A 27,156-nucleotide genomic window follows, 5' to 3' on the forward strand; every position below is an offset into this window, starting at 1 on the left:
GTCTAACCCATGTGTGAAAGAGCTCGCTGCCAAATAGTGTGCTAGCTGCTTTCTCTCGGTAGGTTATAAAGCCCATAAGAGACCGAACAGCAGCTAGAATAGCAGTGTGTTTTAGAATATTGCCGTGGCATGCATGGTTTACATTTCAGTGAGTTTTACGCACAGACTATTCTTGATTTCCTTTACAGTTTTGAATGACTGATATTTCTCCACCAAAGCATTTTAATGTAGTTTCACCGTCCTTGATATTTTCCTATTAGCTTAAAACAAGATGTATGCTACTTCGTGTATATATAAAACAAATGGGGGGATAAAAAACGTATCTAACGGCATGTTGTTTCCAAGCTATTTGCAGCACGTTGTTTTCAAGCTCAGCGCATTCTGGTCAATTAGAAGGTCGTTTAAATGATTTCCATACTCACACGGTGTAATAAAATAAATACAAAAAAATAAATGAATGAATTACATTTGTATCAACCCATATTTCGTACAAACTGCCTTGGCCATATAACTGTTGATAAATTGAAATGCGTAATGGCTGCATACATAAATCTGCGTCCACCGTATCTCCATTCTACTGTTTTTATCAGCATTTTGACAAAAAGGATTTAAATGTCAGTCTCCATCCATGTGACGTTTCCTCAGCAAAATGCTAGGCTATAAACCAAGAATGACATCAGACACATTCCAATAGATTCATTAATAACAACTATATGGAGTGTAAGCCTATGGTTATCTGTATGATATCTCGAAACGGATCATCTTGTTTAAAACATGTAGTCTTTTTCCTCCTAAATGCTATATTGTTTTAGAGTATAAACATTTTGGGCTTGGAGCTGCATTATCTGCAGTCTAGACGTTTATCAGCTCCTTTGCATATCACGTGCCTGGCTTTGCCCAATAACCTTGCGATCTTTAGATCCACACAGGCGCGTGAGTATCGGTTACTCTCCCAGATTCCGTATCTCTTTTTTCAGTCGTGGGGATTTTTTAAAAAGAGCTGGTTGTCTCGATGTAGGGCATGCTATGACAGCGTCATTACTTCTCCATTCGCGCTGGATTGACCCAGTCATGTTTCTGTATGATAACGGTTTGGATGAGATCAATAAAAACATGGAGGGGTTCACAGGAGGCAATTATGCAGCAAATCAGTGCAGGAATTTGTTGGCGCATCCGACGTCCCTGGCTCCAAGCACTACCTACACGTCGAGCGAGGTGCCAGTATCTGGCATGGGCGAAGCTGTCAAACAATGCAGCCCCTGTTCCGCAGCCCAAAGTTCATCAAATGCGTCCTTGCCTTATGGATATTTTGGCAGCAGCTACTACCCGTGTAGGATGTCACACGGCAGCGTCAAGTCCTGCGCGCAACCCTCCTCTGCCTATGGGGACAAATACATGGACACATCCATTTCAGGAGAGGAGTTCCCAGGGTCCAGGGCGAAGGAATTCGCTTTCTACCAAGGCTACTCCTCCAACCCTTACCAACCTGTCTCCAGCTATCTGGACGTCCCAGTGGTACCCACCCTCAGCGGACCCACCGAGCCCAGGCATGAGCCTCTTCTGCCAGTGGAGCCTTATCAGCCATGGGCTATCACCAATGGATGGAATGGTCAGGTTTACTGCGCTAAGGACCAGCCACAGTCAAACCATCTATGGAAATCGTCCATTCAAGGTATGGATTTATGGCTATACATTATTAAATGTTTTCACAAGCTTATGCATATTTCAACATTATAAACCTCAGTTTATCAAAAGCAGAAACACCATCATTCGCCCTGCGTTGTTTTTCCTTTTACAATTTGCATATTAATAATTCGTTAGAAGAAACCGTCATCCATCTTGTCACCGTAATGTGAATTGTGGATAGACACGACAGATCCCATCGTTATAAGAAACTATACTACGGTTTTAGCAATTTTCCAGATGGTTCTAGGTTAATTAAGCATGTGTTTATGCTCTTCACACAGACACGGTATCTGGAGGGGATGGCAGCTCTATTCGACGTGGGAGGAAGAAGCGCGTGCCATACACCAAGGTACAGCTGAAAGAACTGGAGAGGGAGTATGCCGCCAATAAATTTATCACAAAGGACAAACGACGAAGGATATCTGATCAGTCAAACCTGACAGAGCGACAAGTGACTATCTGGTTTCAGAACAGGCGAGTAAAAGAGAAGAAGGTTGTCAACAAATTTAAGAGTCCCAGTTAGCTGTATATGGAACAACTGAAACAAAAAGACAGAAAAAGAAGAGACTTGAAGGTTGTTCAATGAAAATGAACTATATTATAATTTATTACACAATATATATATATATTATTACACAATAGTCTCCTTCTCGCCCGCCATGGGTTGGCTCTGTTTTTGGAGGTCCACTTGGCTTTTTTGTGTGTTTTTTTTTTGTCGTAATTAATTGAAACCATTCGATGTCCTGTGTTTGAAGGAAATGGGGAAATAACTTCCTCCTTGTTTATATATTCTGTCTCATACTCTATTCGACGGACATATAGCTTTTATAATTTTCTACAAACTGTTCCCAATACGCTAAATAACTCATAGCCTAAAATATGACATCTCTACTCAGAACATAGCCTTCTGTAATTGGAAAAAACTTTAAAAAACTCAAATCTGTGTTGGACAATTGTATTTTAGCTCCATCAGAGTAAGAATTAATGACTCAAAAAATTGTGCAGCATTGATATTGAGGGTTTGAGATTATTCGTTGAATTTGAGTATACATTCCCTGAATTGATTGAACTATATTATAATTATTGATATTGAAATGCTGGTGAGAGCGCTACAGCGCGCAACCCGCAAATCGTTTATACCTACGAATATAATTTTAGAAGCTGAAACATTTCCCATCACGTAATGATTGAGCTATTAATTAGTACATTGCTTTACATTTACTTTATGCATTCTGTCAATATTCAGTTAATTATAAACGATTAGATTGTTTTATTCTGTCTGAGTAGGCTACGTCTTTTTTCCCATACAGTAATAATCATCTTAACTCTGTTTTACGCAACAATTTTCTGCGCCGTTATCATTGTTTGAAAATGCTGTATTTCGTTTTCTATCATAACAAATGGAAATACATCTGATTGCAATTAATGAACAGTTGCATTTAAAGTTTCCCCTGTTTTTGACTGCAAACATATAGCCAATAAGCTCTTCCCAATAAAAGTTGGAGAAACCCCGTTACTACGTTGTTCATATTTTTTTTCAGACAAATTTAAAGTCAGACTAGTAATGAGCATTTATTTTGCAGTAACGTTTTGTCGGGGACATTTTATTATCTTTTTTTATTTAATTTCTTGAATTTAGGTAGGCTACAAGCCGATTAGACCTATGATTAGCGTTGATACAACTGGTCAAACAGCTTTCCATTTTGTCATTTTAATGTTGTAGAGGCTTGCAACATTGAGCCCTTATAATGCCATTAGGCTATTGAATGAGAAATGCCTTACTGATAATGATGAGATGACAATGTTGTCATCTGCTGCCGGATCTGCGTCATTGCATTTGATGAGTTCAGGTGTAGGCCTAACCATGGTCAAACTGAACGAAAATATAAACGCAACATGTAGTGTTGGTCCCCTGTTTCATGAGCTGAAATAAAATATCTCAGAAATGTTCCATACACACAAAAAGCTTATATCTCTCAAATGTTTTTCACCAATTTGTTTACATCCCTATTAGTGAGCATTTCTCCTTTGCCAAGATGATGCATCCTGACAGGTGTGGCATATCAAGACGCTGATTTTACAGCATGACCATTGCACAGGTGCAACTTGTGCTGGGGACAATAAAAGGCCACTCTAAAACATGCAGTTTTGTCACATACACACAACACAATGCCACAGATGTCTCAAGTTTTGACAGAGCTTGCAATTGACATGCTTACTGCAGGAATGTCCACCAGAACTCTTGACAGAGAATTTAATGTTCATTTCTCTACCATAAATCACCTCCGTCATTTTAGAGAATTTGACAGTATGTCCAACTGGTCTCACAACTGCAGACCATGTGTCACGCCATCCCAGGACCTCCACATGAGGCGTTTTCATCGTCTTAGACCAGCCACCTGAACATCTGATGAAACTGGGAGTTTTTGTGTCTGTAATAATTCCCTTTTGTGGGGAAAAACTCCTTCTGATTGGCTACCCCAGTGGGTAGGCCTATGCCCTCCCAGGCCCACCCATGGCGGTCATGTGAAATCCATAGATTAGGGCCTAATGAATGTATTTCAGTTGACTGATTTCATTATTATTAATTTAACTAGGCAGGTCAGTTAAGAACAAATTCTTATTTACAATGACGGCCTACACCGGCCAAACCAGGACGACGCTGGGCCAATTGTGCGCTGCCCTATGGGACTCCCAATAACGTCCGGTTGTGATACAGCTTGGATTCGAACCAGGGTGTCTGTAGTGACGCCTCTATTACTGAGATGCAGTGCCTTAGACTGCTGCTCCACTCGGGAACTGTAATTCAGGGAAATCGTTCAAATGGTTGCATGTTGTGTTTATATTTTCATTCAGTATATATTGATATATGCCTCCGACCATTGCCTAACCCATGCAGGTGAAAAACATGGAATGATACTTTATCCAAGATTTCTTCATGTGAGAAATGTTGCCGAATGGAAACGATTCACTATTGAGTACTATAGGAAATGTAAAGGCTTACCTTGATGTACGTAATATTTCTATGCTTGTCCTTAATATGGCAATAATAGCGAAATTGTCCATTTGTGTGTTAGAAAACAAAGAGTGAAACACATTCCAAAGGGAAATACACTTTTTTTTGTCTTCTCAATTGAGAACTTGAAATATGTAGTGCACTCGTGGAAACCAATAGCTACTACTGCCTTGTGGGTATTTTTTATTCTTCTCCAAATAGGAATGAATGCACTGATTTAAATGTGGCTAATATTTGGCAATAATGCGTGCATGGTATTTAGTCATCTGATTACGTTTTGTTACAGACTCGTTAATGAATCTCCAACCTGGGCCTATATAGAAATGTACGGTTTTTCGATGCGACCGTTGTTTTTTGAATCACTTTTAAAGGAAGGCAGACACTATTGTGGATATATGATCAAATGCTGAATCTTTAAAATTCTTCTCAATATGTCCCATCTCCGTTCAGCCTATAACAACTTTGAATGAAATGCTATAAAAACTGGTCATTCTCAGAAATGCGAAGGGAATTAGTGTGGATAGACTATATACAACTTCATATCAATTCAGCAGAAAAGGGGTATAGCTGTTTTATGGATAAAATGACCGGAAAAACAAATATATAATTCAATAAATAGTTAAATATGAGAGATTATATGTTTAATCAATAGACTATACCTAAAATCAAAAGATGGGCAATATAAATGTACTTTTTACAGTCATTATATATACAGCACTAACTATGACTGAAAGGATGAATGTCAAATCAAACGTTCCAACTTAAGCTATACCGACTGGCGTCAAATTATACTCATAAAATGACAAGCAGGCCTGTATCGTGCAATTAACAGACATACTTTATAGTATGGTAGGAGCAGATCGACAGGCTACAGGAGGATGCGTCTCCACAGAACAGGGTCTTATCAGCCAAAACATCACATGACAACATCACAATAACTATTTACAAACTATATATTATATAAGGGATAATCAACGAGGGGCTATGCTTCTATGGAAATAATGAACGAAATGGAAAGTGTGTTACACGACGTGCTAACGAGTATTTTCCAGAGAACACAGAGCACCGAGTTGATTATCCCTTTTATACTGGCTATAATTTAACACATTTGCCACTAGAAATGTGTTAGTTTGCCGCTATACATGTGTTCAACATCCACTGAAGTAGCTAGCAAGTTAACTAAATAGCTACAGTAACGTTAGTTGCAGTGATAACCAAACAAACAGACTTCCTAGTTTAGCTAACCAAACCATCAGTCCTAGTGTGCTATTATGAAAATAGAATTCAACAATATTGTTTTCAATTCGACTTTTGCTTTCAAAAGCAGCTCAAACAAAACATGTACAAATATAGTCATACAATTCTACCATCCAAATATACTGTGCATTATAGAGAAATAATGCACGCTCTAGAATGCCCTTCAAGCCAATCAGAAAGGAGTATTCAACAATGCCATGGGATAAACAGTCCTAATGCAAAGACAACTCTATGGTAATTCATACATAATAAAATGTGTGTGCAAAAAAATACAAATACTGTGTAGTTGCGTGCGTGATGCGTGCATTCCATCTATCAGAAGACCCCCATGATGTAGAATACAAGGACTAATCACGTGGATAGCAACTATATATTTTAAAAAATGACATGGGATTAGGTATAGTAGTTCCAGGAAACAGGTTAAACCGATAGGAACAACCGTGTCCAGGAGGTGGATCCACGGCTCGTTTAAAAGGGCATGGCCCAAATCATCTCTTAAATGGATTGTTACTCAATGAGTTGCTTTTCAATTATAACATTGAGTTGATTATTTGGGCATTACATGTAAAGCATTCTAAAAGTGTCCATAGTCCATAGACTGCTTTCAAGGTAAGGAAACAAACGTGTAAATATGTAAAATCACTGAACTGTCCCTTTATGCTACACCCACATTACTCAGTATGTCCCACCAAGGAGAGGTCCCGCTATAGGTGCGGGGTCGAGGGAAATTATGGCGCTGGACTTTACAAGTCTGGACTGGAGCGTCTTACATATATATAACCTGGGTCCTATTCACTGATAACCAAAGAGAAGAAAACAAACTGGAAAAAGGGAGAGGCTAACCTGAACTTGTCCAATAAAAAACACCCGTTTTCATTACGAAAGGTTTTCAATTGCAAAACGTTTTGCTACGGTGTGCACTAATGGATACAATTCATGATTGTACTGTTTTTGCTGCCACCCAAAGGCTAATTTGACTGCAACACTTCAAGTGATTCCAGTGCGGTGTACACTTGGGTGTGGTTTATAGTAGACCAGCAGAGGACTGTTCAGTTCCCTGCATGAGATAGATATAACTATAACAGTCAATGGAATACATCAGATCTCTTCTAAAAACCAGAAAGATCATTTAAATTAAAGGGGCAATGGGAATTCCAATTCATCCTTCCTATACTCTTGTTATATTCATATTCAGATTTTTCTAAATCATGCAATTGAAGTTTGACATTCAAGTGAGCAAGTCCGTACACATCAATTTAATTGAATCAGATATACATACTCGTTTAAATAACTTGTAAACTTGTGTATGCTTGCCTTGGACATGTACAGTACCCATAGAACGAATACTCCTTACACATGTTGCCTTACAGCCTGGATTTTCAATGGATTGAATAAGAATATTCAGCAGCACATATTGTCCAATTTCCAACACCAACCCAAAAACATAAGTATTGCAATGACTGTTAACGGTGCTTTACCATGCAATTAAATGGCTCGGGGGTCCAGACACATTTCCGTTTTTTAAATGTGACGTTTTACACAAAGTAGGCCCCAGTCGATCAAATGATCAAATGCAATGCTACACAATACTCTCTTAGACAATAGGGTTCGAAAAGGGTTCTTCGGCTGTCCCCATAGGAGAACACTTTTTGGTTCCAGGTAGAACCCTATATAGAAAGGACTCTACATGGAACCCAAAGGGGTTCTACCTGGAACCAAAAAGGGTTCTATTTAAAGGGTTATCCTATGGGGACAGCCGAAGAACCCTTAAGTTTTAGAATCCGCCTTTTTTTTAAGAGTGTATAGTCATTATCATTATAATTAGTTATGGTAATAAAATAACAAGTATGCCTGATAGAACTATACTGCTATTTACTAATAGTAACTGTAGTAGTAATAATAATAATAATAATAATAATAGTCTATAATAATAGTCTATAATAAGAAAGAATGGTAGTTAATTGTGTGATTACAAATATGACGTTATTATTACAACGACTATAACCATGTTGAATAGTTCGTCCCACACACAAAGCTGTCTTTTAAAATCCTGCTTCCAGGACTCTTGACTGCAAGTATGTCCTTAAACTATCCGAGACTTTAAGGAGGATGGATGGTGATGGGAGTTCCGCTTGTTGCAACAACATATCCAATGCATCCAGGGTTCTTATGGTACTGTCAACTAAAGCATACTCGGTTACTCCCTTTTCGTTTCCATAAGCAGCTCTTGCCGTACATCTTCCATATAAGCATCTCTTGGCGTACGTCTTCTTTTATCATGATGTCTTTAGTGATGAGATGAGGTCTATCATGTTTATTTTCTCCTCTGTGCTATGCTTCTCCGGCTGTCAGCCGTCTCTTCTAAAGAGGCAGTATTGAGAGACATAAAGCTGTAATGTTCCCGCCACCCATCTCATCTACTGTAAAAAGGCAGTATAGAGAGACATTAAGCTGTGATGTTCCACATTTCCAAGTGCAAGGCACTTGTGTCGTAGAGATGTAGGCTAAACTTCCCCCACCCCAGCCTGAAGAAATGCTCGTAGGCATTTACTGCTATAAGCAGTAAAGCCTATAGCGCCTATACAGAAAAACAACATCTAAATGGCATAAATATGAGGGCGCGCCAGTGGAAAAATGGCTCACACCCAAGTGGTGGTAAAGTACAAATGTTTTCTATTTAAAGTCAATGGCAATGGAGCGTGTAAGATACATAACTAAGTTACCACTTGTTCTATAACACCTGCCTCTCACATGTTGATGAGTTCTTAATTAACGAAACAATTCCATTTTAAAAGCAGCCTTCGTGGCTATGGGTATAGGCTTATTTCATTCGTTTAGATTGGAAAGGTAATCTAAAACACCATAATTGAATGTCAAATCACTGCAACATTTTAGAAATTCACCAATATCTTTGGCATATAGCCTTATTGATGAGCTTGGTGGAGTACATGTGTTCATCTTGAACGTGACCACCCATTTGTTGATCAGCCATGTTACATCTGAACAAAAAACGAACAACTGGTATCAAATAGCTATATTTTTCATGTCATTTATTTTTCAAAAGTAAAGTTTAGCACCCTATTTTATTTGTTGACAACGTTAAATTCGAATTTATAGGCGTTTCATACCGAGTTTGAGAAAAGCTGCAATAGGCCTATCAAACAGTTAACGCGAATTAACCATTGAGACATTTGTCACGGTAATGAACGAATGAACTTCATCCGGGGCACAGGGCAGGGGTGTTTGTGGCCCCTTTCTCACAAATGGTGACCCTTTTCCTCCCCCGAACTTGAGTTCTGCAGCACGCAAAACGAGACTGACTGTGCAATCTGAAGAATGGGATACAACAAACGAGATACTTTAGCATGGTTTAAAACCCTTTTTAACCTATATGTAGTTAGCCTACGGGACTCATGTCATGCTCACAGAGAATACAACCATTAGGCTTTTGCCATAAAGTTGTATTATTTAACGAACCATTTAATCATTCAATATTTCGTAGCCTACAAATTACACGCAATCCAACAATTCCAAGACATTACAGTCTCCATTTTACGCACAGGCCTAAGTTCTCACCTGGAGCCTTGTTTTGAGTCTCGTTTCATTGAACTCCATGAATGCCATCTAGTCGTCTGGTGAGTACGCCGGCCGCAGCAGTCTGTTCTGACAATGGCAACTACACAGCCAACTGCAAAGTGCAATAAAACATGTCTGACTCGAGCTGATTTTGTTGGTTGGTGCTGTATACCCTGAACTCTATTGTTGCATTTTAAAACACTAATGTCCGAACGTGTCCACTGATGCAGGTGATAGGAAAGAGAATGCATTACGCGCGTATGCTGCCATTCCATTCATGTATCGTACTCTCACTAGACTCTCAATAGTGTCGTTTATTATGAACCATAGTGTACTTTAGGCTATATGTGTATTAGAATATCCAAGAGATGTCCCATTTCCTGTAATGTTGGACGCAATATTAATTTTTAGAGTGCCCCACAATAGTATTACAATCTGACGCTAGTCTTGCTATGCTACGGCCCTGCATCAAATTGTTTAGCCGTAAGAGATTGAGATTGAGACACGAGAGATTGTTTTGGTCAACAAGTGACAATTCTAACTTCGGATAGGCCTTATAGGAAATATAAACGGAAACTGATTCTGAATTTGCATAAAGCCTATCCATTTATATGCAGATAGAAATGGAAATGCGTACAAATATATTGATATATAGAAACGGAAATGCGTCCAAATATATTGATATATAGAAACGGAAATGCGTCCAAATATATTGATATATAGAAACGGAAATGCGTCCAAATATATTGATATATAGAAACGGAAATGCGTCCAAATATATTGATATATAGAAACGGAAATGCGTCCAAATATATCGATATATAGAAACGGAAATGCGTCCAAATATATTGATATATAGAAACGGAAATGCGTCCAAATATATTGATATATAGAAACGGAAATGCGTCCAAATATATTGATATATAGAAACGGAAATGCGTCCAAATATATTGATTTAGCGCTAGATTGAGATGGGCTTTTGTATAATACAATTGTATTCTTCTTGCAGCCTTAGCCCACATGCTGTAGGCTAATATTACTACTAGCGTAATACATTAGTGGAAAAGGCATAGTGGTTGTGGAAATATATTGACCCAGAGCCTTTTATGGCAAATAGAAGGCTCTGGGTTGTTCTGGTATAATTCATACACATTGTATCTTACCCATACACTTTACAATGCCATGATGTGTCCACACAACAGCATATGCGCCTTATTGACCAATGTATGTTCCAGAGATAGAGAGAATATAACACATGGAAATCATATTCAGAAAGTATTAACACCAGGATTGTCGTTAATAACAAAGGTTATTCGCACATGCTGCCAACAAGGCCTTGATTTATCGTGACTTCAAAGGTGTGTGAAATGAAATAATTTTCCAAATGTACAAGTAACCATACCAAATAATGTATTGGTATGATTACTTGTACATTTGGAAAATTATTTCATATCACACACTTGAATTAAGAAACGCATTCACTCATTGCAACGCATCAGTTGAACAGACGTATCTGTCCAGTTCTGCCCCTGGTCACATGACTGGCGCTCTGAGGAATGGATGGAGAACAAACTGCACGTCAGCTTCACGTCTTAGAATTTGTTGCTCAACGGATCTGCTTCAAAGTGACTGGAGCCTAGCAGCACATAGGAACGATGCGAATGGAGGGTTGGTAGACTATTAGAGTAGGCTACAGGCTACGCAAGATCGAATCATTATGGATTTTGATGAGCGGGTCCCAGTTGGGTCTAATATGTATTTGCCCGGCAGCTGCACCTATTACGTCTCGGGAACAGACTTCTCAAGCCTCCCTCCTTTTTTGTCCCACCAGAGTCAGTCTTCTTGTCCCATGACATATTCCTACCCATCCTCAACTCTGCCACAGCTTCCGTCTGTCAGAGAGGTAGCTTTCAGGGACTATCATGGCATTGGTAGCTCCAGTAAATGGCACCACCATAGGGGCGGTATGTCACACTGCTACCCCACTGAGGACACTGTGCATAGGGACTGTCTATCAAGCCCGACCTCCTTGGGGGAAATATTCACGAGAAATAACTCCAGTGATGTCTATCACACCAGCAGCTCCAATCCTACATCAAGTCTCCAGGGCAGTGTGAGTAGGAATGGAGTGTTACCGCAAGCCTTTGATCAGTTTTTCGATACTGCTCAAGGGAGCGCAGACACCACACCAACAAGCGAACACTCCGTGGACAGAACTGCCACCAAACAACCTATAGTTCCGGTGACCGGTTCCGAAAAGTGCCGGGATAGAGAGGAGGGACCGCCGGGCGAGGTGAGCTGCAGCCCCGTGTCTTCTTCCGGCAACAATGAGGAGAAATATAGCGCCAGCGGTGAGTATAAAGACGACGTGCACCAGTTCTGTGAGAAAGTTTGCATCTAACGCGCTGCTATTAAGGCGTTTATATGCTGTTTTATAAGCGCGTAAGGTTTATTGTGGGGCTGTAGATCTACCCCAACAAAAACGTTGTTATAAACGACAAGATCACGTGCTTGGAACTGAAATTGGCCGTGAAAGACAGAGAATTTCCCATTCTAAAATATTAGAGCATTCTTTTTAGGCCTATTAGTTGTTCTAGACGCATAGCTTGGCTTACTTTTCATAACGTATCAAACGACTGCAACGACAACTTAATGAATTGATAGATTTATTGCAAAATGATATTTTTATACATTATAACTCAGGGACATATTGAATATGTGCTGCATGGTCCCCCCTATAACCTGAATGGTATATTGTTATTATAGTAATATAATCTTAGTGATATAGTATAAGGTGATAGGGTAAATAATTGTAAAAATGTAATAGATTTAATTGATTATTTAATATTTTTAGCCAGGAGGATAGTCCACTCAGTAACAATTGCCACCCACTGTGCACAGACGTCAGTTCAACGTCTAGTTTTGATTTACATTTGGTTGAGTTGTCAACTAACGTGAATTCAACATGAAAGCAACAAAACAATTCACCATGTCATTGGATTTAGGTTAGAAGTTGGGTGAAAAAGAATTCCCTTACGGTGATGACTTTTTGCAAATCCAATCAGTTTTTCACGTTGATTCAACGTCATCATATTGCATTTTTTGTTGTTGAAATGACGTGGAAACAACGTTGATTCAACCAGTTTTTGCACAGTGGGCACTGTTTTCCAGGGAGTCCTGGGATCCATCAAATCTATAAAAACATACCCATTACATAGAAAATGTGTAGAAAGCACAGCATACGCCGTAGAATACATTAGGCTAGTTAGTATACACCGCGCTAGAAAGCGTTTACCACTGCGTTTTTGTAATGATGTTCCGTTTGGGAGGTGTTTGATGTTGTCCAGAGGTGTTATTATTAGGGCCATTGCTTTTTACCACCCGTCATTTCCATATACTGAACTCTAAGAAATGTCATGATTATGTTGCATAATGTACCCTAAATATGCATAGAAATGTTGGGATTTCATGCTTATTAAAAGCAAAACATGGCCAAAAACATGTATCCCGTTTCTACCTTAATTCAAGGCTTTCAGTTATAGTTTTTATGATTAAAAAAAAGCACAACTTATTTTGTTGTCAGTCTATTTAGACTCTTGTTTATAAACCTTTTGACACCATTGTATGTATTTTTCCACAGAACGAAAGCAGCTTCCTATTTGATCTTTCTATCTGAATTGCAATTCTTCCTTTCAGGTGGACAGAGAACGCGTAAGAAGAGATGTCCATACACCAAATACCAAATCAGAGAATTGGAGAGGGAGTTCTTTTTCAGTGTTTACATCAACAAGGAGAAACGTCTTCAACTTTCGAGGATGCTCAATCTCACCGACCGCCAAGTTAAAATCTGGTTTCAAAACAGGAGGATGAAAGAGAAGAAACTGAACAGAGACCGTTTGCAGTATTATACCACGAACCCTATGCTGTAACACTGGCTGATGGATGTCGCCTCCCCTCAGACAAGGCATGCATGAAGCTCAATCGCTAATTTCAAGTTCGTTGGTCTGCAAATTCCTGATTACACCCCTCCCGCGATGGACAGACATTAGTAGATTTATTTGTCCATCATACTTAATTTGTTGAGAGTAATATCTAGTGTAATATTATTATTATTAGGCCTATTGGCCTATTTTAATTGTAGGTGATTTTCTTGTTGATCTTTTGATCTTGCTATTTGTTGTTATGAAAGTGCGGTGCCACCAAAACAGAACATATATCTGGTCGAATCCTAACTTGCGTAAAAGTCACATTTTCGAGCAAATTATTTAATTGGCATCAATGCATAATGCATGAATTACACGAAAGTTAGATTTACGCGCGCCCATTTCATATCAAATTCGACATTTAACGATGTAACATATTTAACAACCTGTATCTTTACATTTATTATATATATACCTACAAAGGGTACATACCTTTTCCATGACGAGAAGGCATGATTTATCCCAAACTTTGTTGGTTGTTTGTTGTCGCCATTACACACGCACAGAAGGACTAGGCTACAGTTTAAAATAGGCCTGTTATTTATGCATTGATTGCCATTGTTTTTGTTCTCGTGAAATATTCGACATACAAAGGTTATATTGTAAAATTGTTCAATCATCCCTGATACTTGAAAGTGTTCGTTTTGTTTAAGTTCTCAATGTCGTGACATATCAGCTATTTTCCTGCGTTTTTGGCAAGAGAAAAGCTGCTCCAATACATTGAGCTATTGGGACATTTTAGTTATTTGTCTTCATTTTTGAGCCAATTCAAATGTTCCTCGGTGTAAATAGCCTACGATGGATTTTGGAATGATTAGGCCCTATAAAGGCTTAGCCTATTTCACACACCCTATTGGAGACATACGAGTCACAGGTCGAGACCTTTCCGTTTGTTTTCTTAGTTTATTTTCTAAATTGGATGAATGGGTCTATACGTCTCGAGAAAATATCTCCTTGTATGATTCTCGACATAAAACCTGGCTGCGTGGGTCATATCAGATGTATGATGTATTTGACTTTACATTGCCCCCATGGGCCGAAATGGGATCCTATGCCATTAATGTTAAATATCCATTACGGAAGTTCCACCCAAAAGGTTGTCTAGCACGTTATTTTATTCAACTTTATGTACCATGCTAAACCATCTATCCCCAGACGACTTTTATATACAATCAACGTCTGGAGTTTAAATGTCCCGCGTTTATGTTTATTGTTTCAAAAATAATACTAGGCCTATAAAAAGAGAATGTATAGCCTACTTTAAATAAATAAAGCAAAATACTTAAGGTAGCCTATATTTAAAATAAACTTGATCAGTTGTTGTTTTATTATATTGCCAAATGTTGACATTAGACCTACTGATTGTGTATTAGGCCTATGTGTAAAATTGGCTCACGTTTGTCAATATTTCGGTTAATGTCTTATAGTTCAAAGCCTATGGGCGTTCATGAATAGTGGGCTAGTGAAAACACCAATTAAGAGTGATAGCAGCATGAAGCTAGTGTAGATGGCCGGCTGCAGCCAGTCCGGGTGATGATGGTCTTGGGCGGTGCATCCTGTCCGGTCAGGCTAACCGGAATGCCGCCTTTACGGACACATCCTCCCTGTTGCTGCAGCAACTTGGCCATAAAACGCGTCTTCGTCTGGAACATTTGTACAATTGGAGTGTAGTGCAATAAACCGTCTGAGACCAAGGTTATTAACTGTGACTAAGGGCTTTAAAAACAACGGCTGCCTGCCTGGGAGCATGGAAAGCTTGTGTTCGCGGACTTTTCCTGCTTCATTTGTCTCAGCAGCTCAGCGTGCACGGGCAGGAATATATTCAGGGTGGAATCTGCAGTTCGAACGTGGTTGTTTGTTTGTTCCACTGGGAGGCGCTGCTCGGATCAATGTCATGGATCAATGCCGTGGATGTGGACGGAACTCTGGCCGAGACTCTACTTCCCATGCATCAAACATCCAAAGATTGACAGACTCATTACATTACAGGGTTTCATTGTTCAGGTAATTATCCCGATGTGTGTATAATTGTTACATATTCTCTTATTTTTATCGAAATATATTTCAAAATGCTCGAAATGGGAAAACAAATACATGTGTGGTCCATTTTTTCTTGGCAAAATGGGACAAAGTGAGGCGTGTTTGTAAGGAGCCTTTCCATCCTGCTAGAAAATGATATATAAAGCTGCTTTATCGCTGAAATCCACATTATTGGAAATATAATATTAGATGACACAATGTATTAGAACCAATGTACTCCGTGTGGGAGAGGATGACTGAATAGGCCTACCTACCGTTACACAGCACATAATATAATATACAATATAACCAATATGCTATACGGAAAATAGCTTTATACATCGGCCTTATCCTGTCTAGAGATGTCTATGGCGTTTTTCTGGAAAAATAACACGAACTATTCGAATGGTTCTTATTTGAGTCATTATTACCATAGTTTACCAAATACGAAACGTGAGATTATAAAATGTGTTTGGTTTGTGTGTGTGTTGGGAAGGGGAACATTCTAGCTGAGTATCCCATAGCTACCGGAGGGCTTTTTAGTCTCCAGTGAAAAATAAAATAGCTGTTAGCGGATGTAGTAAAGTACCACATTACGCACGAGGGGCGCAGGCATATTTTTCTGTCCGGTTGCAAGAATAACTTGGAACAGAAGAAACATTGTTAACATGATTTTATTAGCCGCTATAAGGAGACATGCATTAAATGATTTTAAGTATGATAATAACTTAATAATAACTTAAAGTACCACTGGCTAGAGGTAAATAAATAGGCTGTTGAAATTATTATACGCACGTCATGAGACTAGTACCCACTCAAATCAATGGTTTAGGCTATTCATTTTTTTTTTAAATAATTTCTAAATCGGATAAAACTCCAAATAAGTCGCACCATATAGTGTTTTTGGTGTCAGAACAATAACGTAATATAACCGTGGTAATTATAGTAACAAACATAGCAAGGATGATATTTTTCCCAACTGCATGGGGGAATAATAAAGGCAGTGGTATTTATAACGGCTGTGGTTAGAACCACATAACACAGCTAGGCTTATTGCTATGATTTACATAGGCCTAATCTATTTCTATTCAATTTGGGGATATGAGTCTGAGGATATTGTTTTCAATTGATTCTTAAGGAAATAAATGGGATCCCACCGAAATTGGTTCTGGCGGTGTATAAAATAATCGAAACGTGCCGAGTTGTACACTTGTAAAATGCATTACGCACCAATTACGCACAAGGTATTTCATAACAAATGCACATGTCTTTGATAAATAACGTGTTTGTTTCAGATTATATTTCCCATTATGTTAACAAGATAGGTAAACAATCTTTGCCACGGCCTATTTTGTTTCTGACTTAACCAGCAGCAAATTAGAAAACTCATTTTGTTCTACTACTATACTCTGGCTTCATGTAGGCCCATTAACCTTTATATTGTCAAGGCTGTTGATTATTGTTTTCGCGTGTAAAATGATCTGTAATTGGTAACTAAGGGACATTAACTAATAGTCAAATAGATATTTTGTCCCAATGTTCTGTGAACTTGAATAGAGCAACGTTTTGACGCTTCCTGGAGAGGAAAGTGTAACGAGCTTCCCACTAAACTGTTTTCAAGGTCTGCAGACATCTGCAGTTATTTGCACGGTCCCTTCACATGTAAATAGTTATTTGTGTATGATTATATCTTCCCCCCTCTCGTGTGCGTGTGCGTGCGTGTGTGTGAAAGGGTGCCTGAGGTCAATGTTTACAACATAGATTATCGTTAAAGGTAATGCAGCCCATGTCATGTCACCTCTACTATCTATCCACCATTTTAGGTTGAACTGAAAGCTTTTAATACACCACTTACCTTTACTATTTCATGTATTATATTAAATCTTTAAACAAAATGAATATGGCATATTGGCATTACGTGCTTTCAATGGGAGGAGTCTCTCTTCTTGTGTTTTAATTGGCTGTCAGCTAAAGCGCAGAGAAGTGTGAGTATCTGTAATTATATTCAGCATGTTTTGCACAAGAAATGTCAGCCAGAAAGGGCTATCCTCATCCTCCGTCAAATTATACACCAACGATGTCATGCTCTGACAACCAAAGTGGAAACTCGTTTTTAGTAGACTCCTTAATCCACGGACGAACCGAGAGCGGTGCCTCATACTACCAAAGTAACGGCGTGTATTTGTCACCAGGCTCGGAGTACTCCTATGGACTACCCAACCGCGCTTTTTTCTCTGGGCTCAGTAAACGCAACGAGAGCAATTCTCAAACTATGGTACCCTCATCTGGCCCATATTCACATATTCAAGGGATGGAAACATGGCTAGAGACTTCGAGATCTTGTCGAGTAGATCAGCCGAACAACCAGCAGCAAATTGCTCATTGTTCATTCTCTCCGAGCATCAAAGAGGAGAATGCGTATTGCCTGTATGAATCAGAGAAGTGTCTTAAAAGGTCAACAACGACGGAAGACATTTCCTATTCCCGGTTAACACCGGGATCATGCCCGGTTACAAACAGCACCGTGCCTGTTCCCGGTTACTTCCGTCTCTCTCAGACATATACCTCTTCAAAGGTTTATCAAGACGTTCCGCGGAACCCACAGCCTACTCAGTTCGCTCTACAACGTCCGGCCCATTCCGACACCTCACCGCCATCTCCTACCCCGGTGGCGGATACAGGCAGGAGGGAGAGTGAAGCACTGCCTGACCCACCGCCATGTGCTCCGGATGAGGACACCCGGGCATCGTCTGTAGATGGTTTGTCCTCCCCCGAACCCACCGAGAGCTGTGCGGAAAATCCAGTCAAACCATTTAAAGGTGAGTACTGCTCTAAATCCAAAAAAGGACGTTTATGACAATGGGATCTTGATGGGTGTACATGGAGGGAGTGTAGTGTCAATGCCCCCGAGTCAGTGTAGATGTGCCTTGGCGTTAACCTTGGTTTTTAGAGGCATATCCTACTGCTGTATCGATTATATTGTGGACATGAAAACTTCCCATATGTGGGTTATATGCGCAGCGGTAAAGGTATGTCTTTGTGGGGTTTGACAGAGTGGCCACGAGCTGGGATTTCCTCCAGTGTTTTTATGTTATTTTATGACGAGGAGCAGCAAGGCCATCCTGTCCAGTACATCTGTCTAATACAACGCGTTGATGTCCTCAGTCTTCCCCCTAAACCGTCAACTGCAACCATAATTTCAGCAGACTATGAGTTACTTTTATGTCTTAATTTTAATAAAGGCGCATTAATACATTGAAATATAATTAAGTGAATCTTGAGCACAACGTGGATGTAATAGCTTAGGTGTTTGGATAGGTGCAAAATATGTGCATACAACGGGCATTGTGTGTGTGTGTGTCTACATTAACTTCGTATTACTGCCAAATAAACTCATGGGCTCAGGATGGCTATTTAAAGATAATTTTAGACAAATATTTTTTTATTTTGATAGGTATTAGGTCAGTGTTTGTCTATAGATGCAAACATCTTATGGAATTGCATTATTTCTGTGTACAATAATTACAATTGGGCAACAATTACTATAAAGTTACATCAGTGCAGTAGCATGAAGAAAAAATATGTTGCCCGGAATAATTTCTCTTTCAATATCTTTCTACAGGAGATGGAACATCTGAAACCAAAGCTAACTGGCTGACAGCGAAGAGTGGCCGGAAAAAACGTTGTCCCTACACCAAGCACCAGACTCTTGAGCTAGAGAAAGAATTTCTCTTCAATATGTACTTGACTCGTGAGCGTCGCCTGGAGATCAGCCGCAGCGTCCACCTGACAGACAGGCAAGTCAAAATCTGGTTCCAAAACCGAAGAATGAAACTGAAAAAAATGAGTCGGGAGAACAGGAGCTATCGGGAGCTAGCGAACAACTTCAGTTTTTCGTGAGACATTCGTGCCGTGCCGTATTTGGCGCCCTCCTCCATCAATGGCCAGAGCAGAGCGCCTTCCTTTGAGAAACCCTGTCGTGTGAATATGACCGTGTAGGTTAGGGCTACAATTGCTAACTTATTGATATGTCGTTTTGTTGTCATTTTACTTGATTACGTCTCTGTTTTGTTTTGTCGTGGTTATGTATTTATACTGTCATAACATATGGTTGCTCCCTTTATGTATATACCAACAGTTAATATAGACATGGAACGACTTAAGTGTTTCAGAGCTGCACAATATCGGCATTCGTGGTACATAATACATGTATATAGCCACCTTGAGTGACGCATTGACATCTGTGCATGCTGGAATAGCTCTTGGGGAAATGTTGTAACCTGTAGCAATATAGGCCTACGTTACGTCATGGCTAAAGAGCCTCGATGGATTTGATATTTAATATCTGCACATTTTGCTGGTATTATAGCCATATATACTAAAAGCATCACACAATAACTATTTTGTAAAGGGTTTTATTTATACACAAGAAACGTATCTGAGACTTGTAAATATTGTTTACAGTTTGCCTTCTCGTATTTTTATTCATATTTTTATTGTTCTCTCCAAACCGTTTTAATAATATTGTCATTGCTTTGTCTATAGAGAGACTATACTGTGAAATGAATTGATATGTTGTCTGTTGGCCTCACTAAGTAAGTCAATAAAAACATGGCACGTTTTTACCTTGCATTGGAATGTTTCAGTCCACAGATCATCTCTCCTGTTTAGAATGTAATCGTTCATACCCACGAGAGGAATAGCCTGGTGGTGGGACCCCCTCTTTATTCCACGAGCTTCCATTTGTTCAGTTGAGGGTTGGTTTTACAGTAAAGAAAAAAATAACATCAGTTTCCTCTTTTGTGTGACGCTGATGCCCTTCATTTCAAATAGGAATCATTGCCTGAGCCATAGCCATGATGCAAGCACTACACTTGTTGTCTAGGACTCCCTGGAAAAGAGTGGCATGTGTTACTGAGTGAACTCTCCTGGCTAAATAGATACAAATGAAATGACCATTGTGAAGTTTTATGGTCAAAGACACTCCATCGGGATAGCTCTTGTTTACTGCAGGGTGTACTGGATAGATGATGGCAAAATGACCCGGAAAACAACATGGTTTTCTCAAGTACATTACTGGCGGTAGTTTGGTTCATCATCATATGCTCTCTATGAAAGGACACTAAGTCTGTCGACATGTGGAGCGTTGTGAAATATGCACGCAATAAGACACACCATTTGGACTGTATCTTTTCAGGTGTGCAAATGTTGTGTTATGCGTAAAACAAGTGTAAACATTGAGAAATGCTAGAATTTTGACCATCTAATTACAATTACGCATAGAAGGAGAGTGAATTATAGGATCCCTATGATTTCGACTGTATCTGTTACAGTTTTGCGAACGAAATGAATGCGTAAAATAAATGCTTGTACACTATATATATTTATTTAGGAGGAGAGAGGGCTGTTGAGGGGTTCAGGTAGTTTCGTGTTGTTAGGCTGAATTTTCCCCCACCACACGAAACTGCCTTAATTGCCTCAGTAAAAACTCTTGCGTTTCACAGAACACTCCAAATTGTATCTGGCAACAGAGCTGTGCCCCGAAGGAAGTAGGCTACATTTACTGAGTAGCCTAGTCGTGTGTAGAATATTCTATAACAATTCCGATGCATTTGTTTAAGTCATGCGTCTGCGGAAATGTATTGTCTCTCATGTCGACATTAGGCTATTATAAGCATGCATACAGTGCAGCGGAAACAGTCTACAGATTTCGCGCCAACCTGTGACTTGCAAAGCACGAAAACATATCGTAGTCTGCATTTTTTAAACGTTATGTTTATTGTGGTACAGCGTGATATATGTAGAATTCAATACAATTCCAATGCAAGAACCCCCCAAATGTAGCCCATTCCCCGATTTCAACTGCCCCCTTAGTCACTTTATCCTGGCGCCGGGTCTGATATATATAACAGAAAGAAAAAACGATTTCAACTGCCCCCTTAGTCACTTTATCCTGGCACCGGGTCTGATATATATAACAGAAAGAAAAAACGATTTCAACTGCCCCCTTAGTCACTTTATCCTGGCACCGGGTCTGATATATATAACAGAAAGAAAAAACGAACAAAAAAATCAAGACCGCAAAGGAAATGTTGTTCCTCACATATATCGCCATATCTATTCAAAACAACAACAAAAGACGAGCAATAGACGCGGCCTTTAGCCTTTATGTCTCAGAGGGAGAGATAGCGAGTTGGCTTGAGGGAGAGGAAGGACTGCAAGGCCTCGGTTATGATCATTGCAGTCTGGCCAAAGCCTCGTGCGCTGCTGCAGCGTTCCCAGTGGCACACATTCGAAGTGCCGGATGCGTCTGCTGCGCCACACAATGGGCACAAAGCATGGATTTTATTGGCGATATTTAGCCCAGACAGCCAGGTTGTAACCTAAAGAAAAACAACTAAATAGCCCCCGTGATAAAAACAGACTGCTATAGCACCTAACGTTTTTTCTCTCTCCCCACTTTGATAGCTAAAAGCGCCGCGCAGACCGTCCTAGTGTTCACTCATTGGTCCATAAATAGTAAGGGTCTGTTATGGTTTTACACACTAACACAACTGGATCTTTCTCCATAATCTATTGACACTTGGATTTGTTGACGCTACTATGTAGAAGTATTGTATTTTTATTTCTGAACACTAATTCGATGGTAGAATACACATAGCTTGTTCCTCGTGTACACACATATTGTGTCAATGGCTGTATATGCCTGTGTTTTTCAGTATTAAATATAAATAATTAGTCTTAGTCTGACTATCAAATAATAGCCTATGTGAGGTATGCATTTTTAGATTCGGTCTTAACTTTTTCGAATCGATTTGGGACAATAATTTGGTAAGTAAGATCTAATTCATTCGTTCGAATTAATAATACACACTATAATAATAAAATAAAAAAAATTTATGACTGAAAAGCCCTTTCAATGGGAGTTAGCCATTGGAGATTCTCTACTGAACATTATTTTAGTCCAGGACTATGGTTCAATCTGTGTCCGGGAAACCGGCCCTTGGTGTGTTTCTCCTATAGGGTCACATAGGTCTACATATATAAGGTTTTACATGTCATTTAAATGTTCATATCCCAGAGCAATGGAGACAGTATCACTCAAATATTTACTGTTTTAGTTGTCCTTATTTAAGTCCACCAAAATCGAATAATCTCAAGCCATTTGAAGAGAGCATTGATGATAATCGAAATATCAGGTTTGAATAACACATGTAATAGCCTAATAACAATGGAAATGATGTACACCACATCAGATATGGTAACCTATAGGTTTGGCTGTGATTTTATTATGAATACATCAGATGGCATATAATGGCAAATATGATGAATATGGCAAATGTCAACTCACACTCACATCAGCGTACCTATAGTATATAGGTCTATTAACTCACAGGTCTACTATTTTTAAATGTGGGTGTGTATTTGGCCAAATAATATTGCTGCATGTCTTTTCCTATTTAATAAGTAGCCTATATAACGATATCGCCAATCTAATGCTATAAATTATTTGGAATAACCTCGGAGTTTTTGCCCTTATAGGCTTATAGGCAATCATGGACTGAATTATGTTGATAGATACTGGATAATTTATTGAATAAATTCATTCTATAGAATTCCACATTTTAGATCGGTGGTGAGAGTTCTTATAAGGAAATGAATGTGTCTTATTCTGCGCGTAGTAACGACTACACGTCACAGTGGATATATAGCTCCTTACTACTTTGCTGCATTCCTTTCTTTTTTTAAGGAGGCTAGAACAACATGCTATACTCTCTCACTTTCTAGACTTATATAAAACATAGCAACGTATATCAACGTTAAAGTCTCATTTCAAAACAAAAATCATAAACCTTACTGCTTGTATAAAATGATATAGGCATATGACTTTGCTATTAAAGATATAACGGAGGAAAATGGTGACCATTTAGCTAGTTGAGTAGACTGATTTATTATTTATTGTTCTGTCCCACGGTCACGTGTCTGCGGCACCCAATCCAATCCCGGCCAAGGTTCAATTTATTGAACGAATGTGGTGGTTCTTGGTGCAGCGAATAGTATCATGATCCTGTTTTTCTAAATATATCACAGTGGAAGTTTAGTTGCCTTTGGCTTTGTGTATTTGTTGTCATGTCGACATTAGGCACGCTTAGTTACTATGCAGACTCTCATCTTCCCCGCGACCAAGGGGATATTATGGCACACACATACTCAAGCGGACCAGGGGTGGAACAGGCGAGCCAGCCGATGCTAACTGAATATGGCGGTCCGGAATCTTGCCCTTTGCAGACGAAATCTTCTATTTTCAGTGCGTCTTGGAGTCCCATTTCTGCTCATCAGCCTCCGAGCAGCGCATCTATAACACACCAGCCATATTTACACCACCATTGTCCAACAGGAGATACCGATGGGATGTTTATGCGTTCCTGGGCGTTGGAACCGGTTTCTACGTCGATATGTTTAACGGGATTATCGTCAAATATGAACTATGATATCAAACCCGAGCCGCTGATAGGAAATGGGGACTGCACAACGCTGGAAACGCACACACCTCTTGTGTCCGACATTGACAACGGACCGTTCCGCGCAGAGAAGGATACGATCGCGTGTGATGCCATTTTCTCCAAACCCAACGAAGAGAGCAGCACATCAACCGTAGAGGAAAAGAGGGAGAGGGAGATCAACACAAGTAAGCACGGCATCTTTCATTTGGATTCATGCGTAATGGTGATCATGATCTCATATGTGTCTAGATCTTTAGAATTAATTAATGTTGAATTAAGCAGGAATCTAGAAATATAAGGTCAGAGACTGACGTTAATACATTATTTATGATATAATATAGGCCTTCTGTAAAGGTTGAGTTTACGTCAAACTATTGTATCCATTATTTGATAACGAATGGATCATATTGCGCCAAAGCAGTACCACTGACCGACAGTAGCAAAACTCTCTCCCCTCCTCGATCTAGTTTGTAACCTACTGTGAAAGATAATATGATTTTGCTATTTGGATTATGACTAAACTATACCAGTTAATTTCTCACTGTTATGGGCAGTAGACTAGGCCTTAGGGTCAGAAGGCCGAAACGAGCACATAAACGGCGGACTGTATTAGCTACTGCATGTTGGCTATTTCAGCAAGACACTGTCTGCTGTTGTTCGTCATCCACAGTTTGTAATACCAGTCTGACTCTTGTGGAAAACACTATTTCTCATGAGCTCTGTCTCGCTTTTGTCGAACCCTCTTTCAGATGACCCATCCTCCAACTGGCTTCATGCAAAATCCACCAGAAAAAAGCGCTGTCCATACTCTAAGCATCAGATTCTCGAACTGGAGAAGGAGTTTCTGTTTAACATGTATCTCCCCCGCGACCGTAGATACGAAGTAGCGAGAGTTCTTAATCTGACTGAGAGACAAATTAAAATCTGGTTTCAGAACCGCCGGATGAAGATGAAGAAAGGGAATAAGGACCGTCGAAAGACGTGTTAAAAAGGCGAGCAGTGCGGGGCCTGTAGACCCGTAGAATAAACTGTGAATAGTTACAATTGGTGGACTTTCAGGAAAAAAAAGAAAGTTCTGGAAAATAGTTGCCAATCTATCCACATTTTGCTTGATCTATAGTCTATGTTGTGTTCTGTAGGGCTGTTGTGTTGTTGTCGTTGTAAAACCTGTCGGCTCGTTTTCTTCCTAGAGTGTTCTCTGTTTGACAATGCTTATTTGTTTGATTGGTACTTTGATGTTATCTCAGTAACTGGGATGTAATTGGTAAATCATTTCATTAATGCACACAGATTACTGTTAGACATTGTCTAATGTTCGTTGCATGAAATGTTTCATGAATTGATTCTGTGTTTTTTTTCACCCAGAGTTTAGTCTATGTTATTGGCCTAATCATGTTTTTGCGTTGACTACCTGAATGTGTTTCAACTACCTGTCAGACTATTTATTTATTTATAGTTGTTTTTTTGCCGAAAGAAACATGTTTAGACGGTGTGATATTTTCTTTTTAATTGCTGGGATAAAAATCCTTAACAGTTTTGTCTATGGAATTAGGACAACACTGTGCACACGCAAAATACCTCAATGTCAGAGTATTTCGATTCTAAAAGTCGTTTGTATGAAATATCAAATAAAATGTCAAATTATTTTGTGCGTCGTAATCCATATTTATTGTTTGGAAATCAGAGAATGAATTGTTACTAAGATTCTAATTGTTGATAAATGTCCAACATCTGACAATATATCTGTATTTATTTCCTTTTATCCAAAACATAACAACTATAGTTGCTACAGCACTTAATCTTATTCAGTTATAATTTTCATTTAAAAAGGCAACCATATTTTTCATGTATAGGTCTATGCCTGATATAAATGTTGCGTATGATAAACTATCACAAGATGAATAGGCCTATTTATTAAAATATTAAACATATCCCTACTCAATATTTACAGAACATGTTATTTATTTAGTAAAAGGTTGAGAGTATAGGTAGGCTAGGCCTATGAGCATAATTATATCCAAACAGGTACTAAAGAAGCGAACAGATGTAAATCCTACAGGCCTATATAGGATTAGTGGATTTAAAGCGGGCATTTCCCGTGTAGTCCATGTTGGCTTAGTACCACCACACACCATTTCAACAGCCCCTTCTCTCCCTTTCCTTTAGGCCTTGTTAATAGCACGAGCATGAGTTCTGAATCCCAACATACAGTACATATACAAGGCATTGCTGGACATTGGACAAGCCAGCTCCATGCTATTTGCTACAGGTCAATGTGCACTGGCACACGATATTGGTTGCCATGCAGCAATAAACCACAATCACAGCTTTTAACTGTTTATGGGGTGCAAAGCGATTGAGAGCGGAAAGGAAGCAACACCATGCAAGTCCTCGCGTCTGAATATTACTATAATATGCTTTTCATACGGGCTATTTTTAAAGGGGTAAACATTTTAATGGTTGTAATTACACACAACCATGGTTAACCACGTCGTTCAAAAAACATATATTCAAACACACGAAAACACCTATGTTTCCAGTCACACACACACACACACACACACACACACACACACACACACACACACACACACACACACACACACAATTCACATTACTCCACACTCACAGGGCCTGCTATGGTGTTGTTTGGCCGCGCTGTGACGCAGATGGGGCCTGTCTTCAAAGGTCTTAATCCAGAAAGCTGCTCCATAAAACGCGGGCTCAGCCATGCTGTCTGCTTTTTCTATTTGAATGACTTTATGACTGTTCACCAACAATTAGACTGTTTCAGCGCCCAGACATCAATGTGTTGTTTTCCGGGACAAAAGGCTGGCTGACACCGAGGCTTTATTGCCGTTTCCAACCAATGACTAATCTCAAATCCTCGCCTTTGTGGTCCTATTGCAATAGGTATCGTAAGCAATTGAAACAATTAGAATTTCTAATTTTTAAAAACTATATATTTAATGTGTTGAAACACAACATTATGGTAATTCAGTCACAAAAAAGTCCTATGCATTATCTCACTACTGACCTATGCGGTCATTTTGTGTTGCTGTCGTCGTATAACCAGCAGGTGGAAGCAACGTCACGTTTGAGATCGAAATGTCCT

General features: G+C 39.3%; 4 protein-coding genes across 4 annotated transcripts; all 4 read left to right on the forward strand.

Annotated features, from left to right (window-relative positions):
- Positions 1-1,026: 1,026 nt before the first annotated feature.
- Positions 1,027-2,209, forward strand: LOC139397160 (homeobox A13b). Its single transcript, XM_071144032.1, has 2 exons — positions 1,027-1,672; positions 1,968-2,209. Exons 1-2 carry the CDS (start codon positions 1,027-1,029, stop codon positions 2,207-2,209), a joined length of 888 nt encoding a protein of 295 aa, XP_071000133.1.
- A 9,043-nt stretch (positions 2,210-11,252) lies between these two features.
- On the forward strand, positions 11,253-13,464 carry LOC139397161 (homeobox protein Hox-A11b-like). Its single transcript, XM_071144033.1, has 2 exons — positions 11,253-11,886; positions 13,232-13,464. Exons 1-2 carry the CDS (start codon positions 11,253-11,255, stop codon positions 13,462-13,464), a joined length of 867 nt encoding a protein of 288 aa, XP_071000134.1.
- A 4,099-nt stretch (positions 13,465-17,563) lies between these two features.
- LOC139397162 (homeobox A10b) lies at positions 17,564-19,437 on the forward strand. Its single transcript, XM_071144034.1, has 2 exons — positions 17,564-18,356; positions 19,160-19,437. Exons 1-2 carry the CDS (start codon positions 17,564-17,566, stop codon positions 19,435-19,437), a joined length of 1,071 nt encoding a protein of 356 aa, XP_071000135.1.
- Positions 19,438-23,667: 4,230 nt separating this feature from the next.
- LOC139397163 (homeobox A9b) lies at positions 23,668-25,029 on the forward strand. The gene is made up of 2 exons (XM_071144036.1): positions 23,668-24,226; positions 24,791-25,029. The coding sequence occupies exons 1-2, from the start codon at positions 23,668-23,670 to the stop codon at positions 25,027-25,029; spliced, it is 798 nt and encodes a 265-aa protein (XP_071000137.1).
- The last annotated feature ends 2,127 nt before the right edge of the window (positions 25,030-27,156 follow it).

Source organism: Oncorhynchus clarkii, unplaced genomic scaffold, assembly GCF_045791955.1.
Source record: "Oncorhynchus clarkii lewisi isolate Uvic-CL-2024 unplaced genomic scaffold, UVic_Ocla_1.0 unplaced_contig_7835_pilon_pilon, whole genome shotgun sequence".
Classification (NCBI taxonomy): domain Eukaryota; kingdom Metazoa; phylum Chordata; class Actinopteri; order Salmoniformes; family Salmonidae; genus Oncorhynchus; species Oncorhynchus clarkii.

What these genes read in the sequence shown, in the direction of transcription:
- LOC139397160 (XM_071144032.1), top strand. Translation starts at nt 1,027, where the DNA reads ATGACAGCGTCATTACTTCTCCATTCGCGCTGGATTGACCCAGTCATG. An exon ending in ATGGAAATCGTCCATTCAAG is followed by an intron (nt 1,673 to 1,967) that starts GTATGGATTTAT and finishes CTCTTCACACAG; the next exon opens with ACACGGTATCTGGAGGGGAT.
- LOC139397161 (XM_071144033.1), top strand. Translation starts at nt 11,253, where the DNA reads ATGGATTTTGATGAGCGGGTCCCAGTTGGGTCTAATATGTATTTGCCC. An exon ending in GGAGAAATATAGCGCCAGCG is followed by an intron (nt 11,887 to 13,231) that starts GTGAGTATAAAG and finishes TCTTCCTTTCAG; the next exon opens with GTGGACAGAGAACGCGTAAG.
- LOC139397162 (XM_071144034.1), top strand. Translation starts at nt 17,564, where the DNA reads ATGTCAGCCAGAAAGGGCTATCCTCATCCTCCGTCAAATTATACACCA. An exon ending in TCCAGTCAAACCATTTAAAG is followed by an intron (nt 18,357 to 19,159) that starts GTGAGTACTGCT and finishes ATCTTTCTACAG; the next exon opens with GAGATGGAACATCTGAAACC.
- LOC139397163 (XM_071144036.1), top strand. Translation starts at nt 23,668, where the DNA reads ATGTCGACATTAGGCACGCTTAGTTACTATGCAGACTCTCATCTTCCC. An exon ending in GGAGAGGGAGATCAACACAA is followed by an intron (nt 24,227 to 24,790) that starts GTAAGCACGGCA and finishes ACCCTCTTTCAG; the next exon opens with ATGACCCATCCTCCAACTGG.